This window comes from Neolamprologus brichardi, chromosome 1 (genome assembly GCF_056152115.1).
Source record: "Neolamprologus brichardi isolate AB-2024 chromosome 1, ASM5615211v1, whole genome shotgun sequence".
Taxonomy (NCBI): domain Eukaryota; kingdom Metazoa; phylum Chordata; class Actinopteri; order Cichliformes; family Cichlidae; genus Neolamprologus; species Neolamprologus brichardi.
The window spans coordinates 7,170,348-7,186,063 of record NC_142104.1 but is presented as its reverse complement, the minus strand read 5'-3'; the positions used below and the strand labels follow the sequence as shown (position 1 = coordinate 7,186,063).

At 37.2% G+C, this 15,716-nt stretch overlaps 1 protein-coding gene across 2 annotated transcripts in view; it reads right to left on the bottom strand.

Moving 5' to 3' along the window:
• Nucleotides 1–6,260: 6,260 nt before the first annotated feature.
• Nucleotides 6,261–15,716, bottom strand: part of ntrk3b (neurotrophic tyrosine kinase, receptor, type 3b) — a 225,349-nt gene continuing 215,893 nt past the window's right edge. For both annotated transcript variants that reach the window (XM_006779729.2, XM_006779730.2), the window contains one exon: nt 6,261–10,481. In XM_006779729.2, coding sequence (XP_006779792.1) covers nt 10,296–10,481 — 186 coding nt within the window. In that variant the 3' untranslated portion in view covers nt 6,261–10,295. The remainder of the gene's footprint in view (nt 10,482–15,716) is intronic.

The following is a 15,716-nucleotide window of genomic DNA, read 5'->3' as shown; positions in this document are numbered from 1 at the left end:
ACTATAATATAATACACAGTGTTGGGAATGTTACTTTTAAAATGTATTCCATTACAGAATACAGAATACATGCCCCAAAATGTATTCTGTAACGTATTCCGTTACGTTACTCAATGAGAGTAACGTATTCTGAATACTTTGGATTACATAATATATTATCATGCTGTTTACAACTACATGAATGTACTATTGCTGGGATTTATTACTGTTACTGAAGGTCCGCGGCTCCGAACCCTAGTAAAGGGACCTCTGGCTAATACGGTGGGTTCTGTGTCGGGCTCGTAGCTGAAAACTAGCTTTACTTTGTTGTCTGGGTCAACTTTGCTAGCGAGAGACAGAGAGGTGTTGAAAGGCTGCTCCAACGGAACTTATTGTTTTTGGAGGAAAACACGAACACGGTGTACAGTCGAGTCTTAATAGCTTACTTACAACTGGGCTCGTCAGGCACTCTTCTTGGCTGCAGTGGTTATTATTATATTTACATGCTTCCAGCTAGTACTTTTCCTTTTTCTCCCTCCCTCGCTCACAGACACATAACGGGTATGGCAGTCCATTCTCCCTGCAGCACGGACTACACTGCCTATGATGCTACATTCTTTAGAGCTATACCGGTAGCATTCTGCCTATTAGCTTAGCACAACAACAACAAAAAGGCCTCTCTCACCCAGGAAACACGCAGAAAGAGAGCGTCACCCTGTAACCATGGCAACCGTAACGCTGCCACCTGGAACAACAGAACTTAGCTGTCAAACAAAACCCAAACAGTCCTGACCCACGACAATATGAAACAGGGAAGTACTGCCGTGTAATCCATTTATTTCAACAAAGTAACTGTATTCTAAATACCACCTTTTTAAATGGTAACTGTAACGGAATACAGTTACTCATATTTTGTATTTTAAATACCTAATGGCGGTACATGTATTCCGTTACTCCCCAACACTGCTAATACATGCCTCACCTCACCTGAAAAAGTATTAACAGTTGTCAATTCCTGAAGAGGATTAAAGCAACCACTGCTTATTTAGGCTGAGGTTTTTACATCATCCTGTTTACATTACATTTTAGTCAAAAAATAGCGAATGAATTAACCATTGCAATTTTTTTTTATCCAGCGCGTATTCACGCAAAGACCGTCTGGTTTATCTATCTTTGGAGAGTGTGAGTCACAGTGAATCTAAAAATATGCATCGTGTCTGCATGTTCACATTTAACGTTATCCTCCAGGCTGCAGGAGTCAGGTAACTGTGGGCTGCATCTTGAGCTTGACATATTATCCTGTATTTGTTGACATGTTACCACACTTGCAATAATAAAAAGAATGCAAAATGCGATCTCAGTAATTCATATTTTAATCTACCAATGAACGTAACATGATATCTGTCATCACTTTTATATAATACTTAACAAAGAATTGATTCTATGAGAAATTGTGGAGACCAAAGTAGTGTCTCTGTTTTATGGAAGATTATTCAAATAGTAATAAATTTTTATTTGTGTGTGTTTGCTTATGTCTGCAGACATTCCTTCTCATCCAATTCTTGGTGGTTTAAAGTGCTTGAGAAAAAGGCAACTGGGCTTGTTTAGATTCTTAAAAATGTTTCACCCTAATCTGAAAGTCTTCTTCAGCTCTTTTAAACATGTCTACATAGAGCTGAATAGAAATGTGTGAATTTAAAAAAAATTAATCCAAATTGAAGTGATTAGGCACTAAAGGTTTTAAAGAATGTTATATTTCTTTATCAATTATATTCATTATTATTAGAAGAAGAATTTCCTTCTCCAGACTTTACTTGCTTTTAAATTGATGGCATATAATAAAGGAAAAGTTCATTTGCATTTAGTGAGCTGAAATATTAATTGTAAATATGCACATGTATAGTACATATGTCCATAAAAAAGCAAGACCTGTTTGGGTTGCAGTAAAACAGACAGTGATTTTGTGTGTTCTCCTCTTTTACTCATTTGGTTGGTGTTTTTAAGGTTTTTAATTTTTGCATCAACTAAAGGCTTATCTTCAGTATTCATGTATTGACACCGATTAAAGCTATATTGTTTTCTTTTATATTTCTATATGAAATCTAAGTTGATCTATAACAACAGATCGATCATTCAATAATGTAAATGTGATCAAAATAACCGTGTAATTGTTATTTTGTTATTGCTTCTCTACATTTATGGTTACAGACTCCCTTCCTACAGTAATGTTACTGATAATATTATTGTTATCAGTGTAATTAGTATTGTTATTATTATTTTACATAGCTACAGCATTAATATCATTACTGTGAATAATTCTAAAGGTGTGCCATGCATTCAACTGTTCGCTCTCTGTATACGTGACTCATATTGTTAGGCTTTTTTCACTGAGCAGGAAAATAAAATTCTTATCAGCATGTGTACAGATAATGCTTCCTTTATGTAACTCCGCTAGCTGTTTTGACACTAAACATTTGAAAACACAGTTCTGGTGTCATAGTTCAAGAGCTGCCAGATGAAATAAAATTAAACTTCCATCATCTACATTTACAAGAGCAATATTTTCATGCAGGTGTTTTTATATTTCCAGCATTAAAGCTGCAGACAACCTGTAATGGACCTTTGTGCAGCAAGTTAACTGACACTTATGCTCTTGCTCTCAGTTGAAAGCTAACACAGTTATCTAAAACTTAGAAAAACATTCAACTCTTCTAAACTTAATTACTAAGAAAAATGTACTGTGTCATACTTGTGGTACTTTTCCTCAAGCTGATGTTGGGCAACAGCCAGAAAACCCAAACCTCAGTATGAGTACACATGCACACACACACTGAATCCTAGCACACAAAACACTTGTAATTGTAAATCAATACACAATTATAGTACCATCGTCATAACACACTGCTTACTGACCTCAAATCCCTGGGCGCTGCCTGTGTCTCAGCTTTCTTCTTGTTTGCACACACATGGCTAAAACAATACTGGAAACCACTGTCATTTAATGTGGACACTTGCCAACAGAGCCTCGAGGAGAAAACTGAAGTTTTTCCATGTGTGCAGATCTGCAGCAATATTCATGTGGATGGTAATATTAATTTGACTGCTTGCATCTGTTGCTTTCCAGAAACAGATTGCATTGAAATATATGATCAATATTAGTCACATATTCACTTCACCTGTTTATTTAGAGTTGTGGCATATCTGTGTTGTAGGATAAGATTGAAAAGTTGAAAGGGGTCATAGCTTTTGGCATTCTTAGTGTCTTAAATGTTCTTCTCTACATGTAAGGTTGACCTGATGAAGAAGGGAGGAACTAAATATGATTGAGATTAACAGTTTTAGCTCATCATGACCTCAGAGCCATGAGTTGGGCAGTGCTTCAGGTCACTTAATTTTAAAGTAAAATGATGCTAGATTGCCAGATCTCACCTTTGTTTTGAGTAGGGTGAAAGAACTGTGTGGGAGGTGTGGCTCTTTCAAGCCCTTGCTAATTGGAATCTGCCATCAGTTCATAATTTAAAGCTTACATAAGTTGACCACACAAGAAGAAAGAAATTATGGAGCTCAAAAATTTTAGAGTGTTATCAAAAGTAGCAACATTTGGGCTCATTTTAAAAATAAGCTAAGAAAAATGCAGAAAATGGAAAAGAAGCTTGAAGACAAGAATAGGTTCAAAATCATCTTAAATGTTCAAGAGAAAAAAAACCCCAAAACCTATACAAGTGAAGAGCCAGCAATCAAAGCTCTCCAGGTTACTGGCAAAAATGTTTCCCTGTGAACTGTCAAGATTTCATGAGTGGAACCTCCAAGGACTCAGCACAAGATGCCAACTCTGATAAACATCAATAAATTGAGACTGGAACTCACAAATAAAGAAAGAAACTTTCAGACTTCTAGAGAGCGGTGAAGATCAACATCTTGCAAAGTGCTGAAATGAATGGAGGAAAAGAAAGAAGCAGCTTATGGCCCAGCGCACCACCAGCTTTTTTAAACGTGCTTGTGTGTGTGTGTTATGGCTTTGGGCATGTATGGCTGAAAATTCACTGCATGACATTTCATCTATCAGCCAGATCTTTTCAACTTGAGTTCTTCAGGGTGAAGAGCTGGACTATACTCCATTGATATCAGCTGCTTGATCTCAGTCTGATAAAGATGCATTCATTCCCTTCTTTAAAGTCAGAGACACTCCACAGCAGGCAGGAGCTGTAGGTGTCTGCAGTAAAGGCTGCAAGAGCATCACCATGGAAAATACAAGGATCGGCTGATGTCTGATGTCTGTATGCCACTGACTTCAGGAAGTAATTGGACTGTAAAGGCTTTTTCAGCATAATACCTAAAACTGAAACTTTGAGTTTGAAAACAGCCAGTATGTGTGTGTATCTATCTATCTATCTATCTATCTATATATATATATATGTGTGTGTGTGTGTCTATATACACACATATACACACACATACTATATATATATAGTGTATGTACATACACTAAGATATTTTATAGGGTTGCTGGTTACTGTGTAAACCAACACAGCTTTAGAATTGACAATAAACTCTACATATTTTCAACCTTTGTGTCATTCATTGGTTTGTGAATTCCCATTTCTCACCAAAACTAGAGCACAGAATTCTTGGAGAGGCTGTTAGTATAATTAATAATACTGTAATCCTAGATAATTGCATTAAAATACTCCAAAAGTCACCAACTAACCATACCAAATGTTGAGAGGTCTAATTCAGTGACTGGAATTAGTGAAGGTAAAGCTTAGCAGACAGCTAGTGTTGGTGTTAGGACCTACTTGTCACTCAAAGCAGCCATGCTCTTAATAACCCATCACATTAACCACATAACCAGGTTCATTTAAAGCAATCCGCAGAAAAACTAAGCCAACACAGTTCGTCAAACTGACACGAGGCTAACCCCAAAACGAGTCAATCCTCATAGACTCCCTGTTAAAAGCTGAGGGATTAATATGCTTGCAGGCTGGTCTCTATGGTGACCTCTAACCTTAATATAAGTTAAGGCTTAAACTTAAGTTTGGCTCTGTTGGTGCATATTTTGATGAAAATTTTCTTACTATAATGTGGCACCTTCCATAATGTTTGTGCTTATGTTGATCACATCTGGATTCAGAAAATCATTAAATTATTATTAAATTTAATTATTAAATAATTATAAAATACTCAGTCACAGCAGAGTTAAAATAGGATGCCAACCACCTTGCAACTAACTGATGGTTGCCTAGTGACTGCATTGAATTTCTTTTCTCATTTGGCAACTGATTGCAAGTATTTAAGGTGACTGAAATAAATGCCATCTAATTTACAAACCTGATTGCCAATATGTTGGAATCAATCAGAGCTGATCAATGAGCACAACTTGTCTGCAAATAACTGTCAGGTTGTCGACTGGTTAGATTCTGATTATATTCCTATATAAAAGCAAGGTTGCCAAGGCCTGTGTTATTTTGCAGTGAAATTGCAGTCCTGCAGCAAATATGTTGTGGAGGAATTTCTGAGTCCCTGTTTCAAATCAATGACGATCTGGCTGAATGTACACTAAGTCTTTAATGTGAATTACTGTTTAATATGAATGTTTGTGTATGTAGATTTAAACTGGTTTACAACAGATGGGAACAGAATTTGTGATTTTTACCAGTTTATCAGTTAATTGTCAGATTGTATGTAATTGCCTGGTTTTATTCAGTGGAATCTAGTTGACTGATTACAGACTGACTCTGTCTTATTACTATCCTCTTGACACATCAGAGATGCTCTGACAGCAACTGACTGCGAGTGGTTGCAGACCTGGTCCCTATCTTTGGAGCCACTATTTCAAAGGCAATCAATTCCCAAGTTCATTGCACGCAGTTGCAATAATTTTAGTTGGATGTTGTAGCACAAAATAAAATATATGAAATGAAATGTACCTCCTGTTAAGTTGTCATGAAAAGGAAAATAAACTCAACAAACAAAAACTGTTTTTTGTACCAGGCTGTAAACATGTGGGGTTTTTTTTTCCTGTTGTAAAGTTGGACATTTTAACATGGGAATCTATGGAAAAGCCCCAAGGTTTCCCCTTGGACTCATCCTGTAGTATCCAAGGATATAAACTATGTACGTGTAGAAATACCAAATTACCTGAGAAAAAGACATATTTCTATCACTTCTATCACATCAACAATGGATAGAAGAGGAGAAGACAACACAGACACACACTGAACCCATGCTGTTCAGCTTTGTGAGAGATTTAGATGAAGACAAGATTTAGTCAAATTCACACATCTTTATAAGACAGGACAAAATGGAAAAAGAGATCGTCTGATTGTTTGAAGACATTTTCTTAAGAGAGTCACATTAATACAAAGATCTATCATGGAATACCAGTATTTTATATACTGTAGATGTTATACCACATTTTAATATTCTGTAACATGTGTACATGGTAATATGCCAACTTTGCTTCAAAAAGTGTTCAGTTAGTTCATCCAAGAAAAAAAAGAAAGACTTTTTTTAAAGAATATTCAACTCACCATGAAAGGATTACAATACCCTGCAAACGCTCACGGTCTGTGTCATAATGTCTTTAAGCGTTTATCTTTACCACAAGAGAATACACAAAAACTCAATGCTTTGGGTAACTCAATGGACTGGATCTCGCCTTTCATACAAAATACTTGAAATAACCAAATGCTCATTAATGATTTACACAGTCCCAAGGGAAACAGAGACAACATTGTGATACTGTGAGAATTCATGTCAAGATAATAAGGAAGAGATGTGAAGAGCTCCTTTGTAAACCATTCTATATCCAGATACAACATGAAATAAAATAGTTGCCTGAGGTTTATCATTCAGTGTGTGAGAATGCTTCAGGATCCACTCTGATAGAAATAACTCATTTTGTCAACTGAGCACTTAATTATGAGATTTTTCAAAAGTAATATCTATTTGGTTGTAGGTTTTGAGTCGAATTGGATCAGATTTTACAACAAAACTCTTCGTATTTTCTCTTTAAGTTAATACTGTAATTATTTTTAAAAACTGCAATTAGCTGACCCACTTCAGTGGTTATTATTTTTCGTGTACAGTCCAAAAATTAAGACAAGTATCCGCCTGCTGCAGCCACCTCTCTGTAATTGTAACAGGAGTGTTTTTCTAATCAGCCAACATCATTCTTGTGCAGCTGATGGAAGAGAAATCATGATAATAGTAATAAAAATGCAATGTGTTTCTTTTAACAGCGTGTATAGTGATAGGATCCTGATGACATCAACCTATAATACTTTAAAATAAGAGGTCTACATTGGGGAAAATATCCTATTTTGCTTTCTTGCTGAGTGTTAGATGATAAGATCAATGCAGCTCTCATATCGGTATTGACAATGTATAGCTAGCACCAACAGCTTGTGAGTTTCACCTGGCTCAAACGCTGGGAATAGGGAATAGCTGTTTGCAACAAAATTAGCCTCCCAACATCTGAAAATGCACTTCAGTGTGGGGAGAAAGAAAGTTGGCCAATAACCTCAGTTTAACACAATCAAGACATAAGAAACCAAAGCTAGCTAACCCTCCATGTCCAGTGTAGCTTACCCAATTAGCTTATTCCACCGAACTGTATTTTTGAGAAATGTGCTAACTGTGCTAATTAGCTAACCCTCCATGTCCAGTGTAGCTTACCCAATTAGCTTATTCCACCGAACTGTATTTTTGAGAAATGTTTCACATTTTATGACACATTATATGTTAAAACCTTAAATTTTAAAATTTGTTACAATTTAAGGAACATTGCTACAGTCTGCAGAAATTTACTAGCAAAGCAGCATGGCTATTACTTACATTTTCAGGTTTGTTTGTAAAGTCTTCAAAAGTACTGATGTTTATCACTCAAAACTCTAGCTATGGCTTTAACTGACTCTTCTAAAAAATCTGTTTTTGCAGCTATAACATGAATGTTGAACATACTTAATATGTTAATATGTAAATAAGCTAAACAACTAAATTTATCGTTAAAAGCATAACAAATTGGTCTAATCACCGGATTCACAAAGTGTCGACCGTAAAGATACTGGAGGCCACAAGTGTTTTCTAAATGGCAATTTAAACTACAATTTTAAGAGAATTGAGTTTGTGAAAAACAGCTTCCAGGGTGTTTACATGTGAACAAAGTACTTAAACCTACTCTACAAACTTATCTGATAAAGTGCTGTTATATAGGCTAACTCAAATAATAATCCTTCTGGTTTTAATCTAAGGGATTGGTTACAAACTCAAGTTGATTTTTCTATTAAAGTTTTTCTTTTGAATTTGTTAAGGATTTTTTTAAAACTTGGGTTTGCTATTATTCTTCATTTCTGACCTCTTTCTAATCCTGGATGCTTCTTATATCTTATTAGTTGAAAGAACTTAATTTTGAAAATGAAGCTGTTTATGGAGAATAACGTTCAACAAACATCAAAAGTTATCCATGAAAATGGAAAAGAAATGTTGAATGTTCTACTTGTGTAATGACCAGAGATGTGATTAAAGTTTTACATCGACTGTATAAGATTTTAACATTTTAATCTGAGTGTGAGTGGTCTGACGTTTGGGGTTCACTGTTTTAATTGTTTCTAATTGGCTACTCACTCTAGCAGTTTTTTTCCTTTTTGTAAATCAGTAGCAGTTTTGGGTATATTCGGCTTAAATTGGGACATAAAAATTACTTGGCAGGTTTTCCATTACAATTTCATGATTGAATAAAAAAAAAATAAATCTGAAATAGGCCTAGCAATAAAATTCAGAGCAGAACAGAAACTGAATAAATAATATTCGATTTAAAAGAAAAAGCTTTTTATATAACTATTTTTCAGTTAAAACATTACTTATTATTCACAAAGCTACATATAAGCTCTATCAGGATAAATATATGTGTTAGTTAAAATGTCAATGTGCTTTTCAAAAAGCTTAACTAGCTGATGCTTTTTTTTACTAAGCTAAGCTGACCATGTGCTGAAACCTCTAGCCACATATTAAAAAAATAAGATATAAAAGCTGCATTTGTTATAACGCTCAGCAAGAAAGCAATCATATTGGTCAAAATGTCAAATAGTTCCTTTAACACATACAATAGGCTGTTTAATTCAAGACAACAACCCTGCGACTCACAAATGATGAATACACTCAAAGCTACAAAAACGCTGTTTTTTTTAAGCAGTTTTACATCAAAAAGCTTGAATATGACAAAGCGTGTGTATGTGTATGTGTATTTGAGGGCTGAGGCGTGAGATATTACTAACCAACTTATAATTCTTGCCATAAAAAGCAAATGAAAAGGAACGTGAATCCGAGGTTTCATCACCTCTTTGGAAAGTGTCATGTTGAACCATGGCTCTGAGTCATCCCACGTTCGCCAAAGTCTCTTTGATTCGGTGTCAGTGGGCTTTTCGCATTGTATTCACTGGCATTCACCTTCACCACATTAGACAACCAGCACTGACACGAGTAATTCCCAAGGAAATCTCCTCTGGATTAGGATGAAAACAAATACCATAGCTTTATACTTTAGCCACCCAGATCACAGTCAGAAAAGGAATCAAAGTAACATCGGAAAAAATAAGTTAACATAATTCTGACACATAGAATTTTACAATATGTACATTATCTTTAAATTAAAATAGATTTGTCAGTTGTCTGATTGGGTAGGTCCTCTACAGAGCGCTGCTATTTTCCAACCATCCAGTGTTATTCCAAAGAGCTCCCTTTATGAGCTCAGAGCCAGCCAATCAGAGTGCAAGTAAGGCTTCCAACGTCAAGTCCCTGCCAATAGTTTGTCGGTGGCGTCTTCAGACAGGGCCAAGCCCTTAGCAACACACATGGGAGACCCTTCAACACCTTGACAAAAAGAAATAAATATAAAATATATGTAATATTTCTATATATATTCATAAAACCAAACCTAGGATAGATTTGAACTCTGATGTCTTCTCTCCATAATATAATCAAATTGCGGCCCCTTCCTACTGCCAGTCCACTTTCCTTTCGGTCTCCATTTTTGTGTATTTTTGCAGTTTTTCAAGGAAAAACAAAAACAAAAAGTCTTCTTCAAACCTGTACATCTTATACACAAGTAAACAAAATGTAAAAGTGCGTGTTTTTTTGAATACGTTTTATCCACTATATCCAAAAGTGTTGCAGGCACTTAAGTCCTTCCCAAACAATGCAGGTGTTTTTTCGACAGTGAAGCAGGTTGGTTTGGTTATTCCTGGATCCGTGTGGGTCGTTCTGTCTGTATGTCTCTGTCGATCTTTGCGTCTGGCGAGGCCACTCACGGGCCGCTGCTAGCCCAGGATGTCCAGGTAGACCGGCGTGGCTTTTCCCATGGCGAACAGGACCTTCTGAATGTCCTTAATGTTCAGTCGCTGCTGTGGTTCCCGCTGCCAGCAGCCTAGCATGATGTCATAAACCTCCTTAGGACAAATCCGTGGCCTCTCCAGAACCCGACCCTGGGTTATGCACTCAATGACCTACAGAGGAGACAGGGCAGTGGAGTGAAACAGGAGATTCTCACTCACTGATTGCTTTGGTTTGTTCATAATGAGAAAGCGGTGACACTGAGCAGAAATGTCCTTTGAGGTTTGAACTAATGAAACTGAGATGAAAGAAATAAACAGAACACATTCAATCCTAAATTTGGGCAATAATAAAAGGGAAACAAGACTTTTTTTTTTTCTGTCCCACTGCACAAACTAACAATAATACTGACTATTTGGTGGGGCTGGGATGTTTTAGATGTTGTTAAAAGGCTGATTGATCTTTTCTCTATTGTGCTTGCGCACTAATTAGCCAGATGACTCACTGCTGTCGTGATAATTTGGCTTCATTTTTCAGGGCACTGTACTTTAAAAGAATGGATAGCAATCTATTTGTGTGAAATGATTGAAACTGTGATTTCTTAACATTATTTATACTTCACACTTGTGTACTAATCAAAACTATCTCAAACATCTTTTTTTTTAAGTTTTCACTTTTCAAGGCGTAGAAATTAACAACACAGCTGAAGAGGGAAAACAGAAACTTTCCCCGTAAGGCATATTATGGTGTCATGCAATTTCACGCTCTTGCAAGTCTGCAGCACAACAACAGTGTCAGAACAAAGGATTTGATAATCTACTGATATCTAAAGCCTAATTTTCTGGAAGGAACGTGTGACAAACTTGATCTGTGTTTAAATAAATGTGACTTTACTCAAGACAGCAGTACACATTATTAGAACAAGACAGGAGGGACACACTTGATCTATTGTTCTACCGTTTGTTTACTTTCGGTTATATTCCGTCTGTCATGTCTCATCCCCAGATGATAAGAGTCTCCAAATGCGGACGGGCTACCTTTAAGACTGACTGGAGCCTTTATGCATAATTCCACAATCGCAAGCACTGCAATCAAGCAGCAGCTTTGGAAAATCCACCCAGTGCTTCTCTAATTGTGGTGCATAGAGCCACTGCAGGGGGTGGGGGAATGTCATGTTTTTGGGGTCCTTAATTTGTTTCTTGGTTCAGTTTTTTTTCTTTGCGTTCCTGGTTTTCTCTTTTCTCTCAGTTATGTTTAGTTTTATGGCGCACTATACACGTGTTTAATCCCCAAAACCAGTTCTACTTCTAACAGTAATGTGATTGGTGCGTGCACGGCTGCAGTCAAGTGAACTGTGCTCTGGTCCAACTGAAGACATGAGCCTTGCTCAGTTAGACCCAAGCACGGTACACAAGTAGTGTGATTGGTATTGGAATGCTTCCTCAGTGACAGTGACTGGCCCTGTGAAAATCACTGTGTTATGTAAATAGCAAATCTGTAACGCATGCGAGAGGCCAGTGTGTCACCGCTTCCAATTAAGCTACAAAATGCATAAAATCATGAAGCTCATTGTGCTCTCTGAAGCGAAGTTGAGATGTTGAAACAAAGTGAAGTGTACTTGGGTCTGCATGTAAAGAGCAGTTTGAGCACAGGACAGCGAGGCAGTGGGAAGATGGGACAAACACACTCGGTGTTGGTACGAGGCAACCATGCTTAGTGTGAGTACACCCTCAGTCTGTTTTGTCTCTCTGTTGTTTTACTTCCTCTTTTATTTAGTTTTCTCATGTTTAATCTCTTGGTTTCAATTTCTGATTTTGTTCCTTTCCCTCCTTTTCCCTCCGTCTATCTTAACCTTTTTATTAGCATTTGGATTTTATTCCCCCCCCTGTTTTTTGTTGTTAATGATAAAGAAAAATGAGGATTGTTTTATTGATCCACACTATTTTAAAACCACAACCACCTAAACTTTGGAACAGTCCTCCTCATCGTATTAGGTCGCCTAAATCTGCTAAAAAAGGATTTTGCCCACTAATTTGGGCCACAGTTTACATAAATACATGCATGTATATACTGGGATGACACTGAGACCATATGGTTAACTATGTGTCGGCATTTATTCAAATTGTAAAGCACTTTGTAAAAGTGTGCTTTAAAAGCGCTATGCACATAAAGTTATTATTATTAAATTTGCACAGAGACTAAGCTCATGTTTGATGTTATTAAACATCATGGGAGCTACATTAATTTAATGGAATAACAATTGTAATCCATCAGGTTCCTCTGCGTCGTAATGATAGAGCTGTGATATCGATAAATCTGTTAACTTACACAGTCAGCATTTTTCTCAGCTTCCCTCTCTGGCTTCAAATAAGCGAGACTTTATTAATATATCAGGTCTTCTCCAGTCTTACTGACCACACACATTCACAACCTGCTGCTTTGGCTGTAGCAGCTGTGTTGTTTTCAGCCTTTATTAAGTGTTTAAATTATTCATACTCTTCCCATAGTATAGTTTTATCTTTGTTTGTCAAGTCAGCTGCTCTGTTGTAAGTAGACCTGTCAATGTTTCTGGTTGGTTATTTGCACCCTTTCATGTGACTTATTAAGCTGACGCCTACCTTTGTGTGACCACTTATTGTTACAGTTCTGGTGAGTGAAGCCAGATAATATAGATAATATGTATTCTGCAGGGCTTTGGTGATTTACAACCTTTATTTTTCCTTGACATAGTACTTGGACTCAATTAGAGCCTAGAGTAGTCTCACTTCCCATCTGCGATTCAGATTGTAGCACGCGTCCTTCGTACATACATCATATACTTGCAAATATGATAACATGTACTAATAGACAAGTGAAAGTGAAAACAAGGGTGTGATTAGTCACCCTAGTTCTATGATCACAGTTGGGGTCTCTGATCGCAGTACAAAGCATAACTCCAACCCCCTCACATAATAAGCAACTTGAGAGGACAGATAAGCGTGAGGGCAGATGTAATAAGGCTGGACTGGGATCAGCTGCTGCTAATAGGCCAAGACAAGAGGGGCTGCACGAAACAGAGCAGGTTGGCTATAATATCCTTGACCATCAATTTAGCACGCAGTGTAGTTTTCACCTTTTGCTTTCTGCATAGCAGATTAAATGAGAATTATGGTTTATTTTGCAATAATGTGTCTACTGTGGGTCATGATAATTTTACACCTGGGGTCGGCAACCCTAGGCACGCGTGCCAAGGGTTAACTGATGGCACGGCCATAGCTGGACTGGCCATCGGGCATACCGGGCATTTGCTTGGTGGCCCGATGATTTTTTATTTTTTTTTGTAACGGTATAAACAATGAAAGGTGGTGGATTGGCCAGATGCTGGCCGGTGTGTAAAAATAACTCAGTTGTTTGGTGGTGGCATCGCGGAGCTTCCACAGATTCAGTAAAATTAACAAGTGGTGGAGGCCAGCACATGGATGAAGGAGATCGGAGGCAGGACGAGGAGAGACCTGAGGCGGCCGCCGGTCCGAGCGTCAGGTGAACTGAACTTCAGGTAAGAAGTTATCACCTGCAGTCTATCTGGGTCAGATATAAACCAAGTTTAGGTGGAGTTTATTTTCGTGTGTCTCTGTATTAACAGACGTGCCATATTGGCTTAGTTTACTTTTCTTATCATTCTTGTGAGGAGACCATAAATAGCATTTGTATTTTCTGTTGTACAGTCCATTTGCTGTTCTTGTTATGGATAAAAAAGTGTCTTTTTTGTTTCAAAATAGCTGATAACTATTTGCTGATAGCTGCCAACATCTGCAAACAAATATAATTCTATAAAGTGGTTCTATATAGTATGTAACTGTTAATATAGAGCGTTATTAAATTTATTGCTAATGCAATCATATGGCACACTGACCTCTGAGGAAATTTTAAATGGCACTCGCCATCAGAAAGGTTGACTACCCCTGCTTTACACTCACAACTTCCATGATAGAGATTTTGGAGAAGTGAGAAACAAAGTGTGAACACCTTGTTCTGGAGTGGTTTGTATTAGTTTTCTGCTTCCTACCAACTTCTTTCTTCAAAAAATTTTATATTCATTATTTTAACTGGAGAGATCATACCAAACATGGTACCCAGAACATTAAATATTTCTTACAGCTTTTACTTAAATTCAAGCACCAACATTTATTTAATGGTCCATGTGTCACGGTCCTGGGTCGATGACCCAGTGTTTTGTGTATTATTGTTGTTATTCTATGATTTCTCCTTTGAATATGACTTCTTGTATTCTGAGTTCTTTTTTTGTATTCTAGTTTTAAGGTTTTGTTCTGTGCTCAGTCTGTTTCCTGTTTTGCTTTGAAGGTCAACGTATTCCATTTTGCTTCCTCCCAATCTCGCCTTTGTAATTCGTTTCAGCCGTGTTTCCCAGGTGTTTGCTCTCTGCCCTGTTCCCCACCTGTATTTAGTGTCTGCATGTGTTCCCGTTCGTTGTCGCGTCGTCTCTAGTACTAGCCTGTGTGTTCTGTTTTCATGCCCCATTTCTAGCTCTCACAGTTTAGGTTTTGTTTTGCGTTTGCCAGCAATAAAGCTGTGGTTTTTGAATCTCCGTGAGTCTGCATATCAGGTCCTTTTCCTGCCAGCCTGCACACAGACCATGACACCATGGGGTAACCTGCTATTCCATTTTGCTATCACATATAAAACTAAAAACGGGCGTCTTGGTTAACGGGCACTAAGCAGAATAACTGTTTGAGACATGTCTGACACAGAAAATGCATCACACTCTCTGCTTAAGAATGTATTTCTCTGTATAGAGTACATATATTATTCTTCGCTGTATTTAGAGATATCAAAAAACCAACCAATCAAACAAAAAAAAAAAGCAGACAAGCTGATCGGTGTAGCTCCGTAGAGGATGATAGTGGAGCCAGTGGAGCCCAGAAGTGTGATGCCTGTTTGAAACATGTTCCTACAGCACCCAGGTGATACTTGAGTCACTAATGCTCATTTATAATTATTGCAGTAATTTTTCAACGACTTAAACAATGACAACAACTGAATAATAGGCATGTGAATAAGTGAATAACAAGTACAAGAATTTCATCTGTACTACCTGTACGTACAAAATTACATTTGGAAAACAATTTACCTTCTTTGGCTGTGATATAATAAAGCACTCATCTCATCACAGTTTAATCAGCCGAGTGTTTCATTTAGCATGCCTAAAAACTTCTTCTGCGCAAGATGCAGAAAAATATGAAAATATCAAATTTGTATGAAGCCCAAAAGCACATTGACACTTCTATTGATATTTCTATTCTATTGTAATGCCTGGGCTTACCCTACAAGCGTAATCCTAATTGAATTTTATTGATTTAAAGCAAAGACTTCAATGAAAAAACAGACCGCTCACGGGCGTTATGTAATGT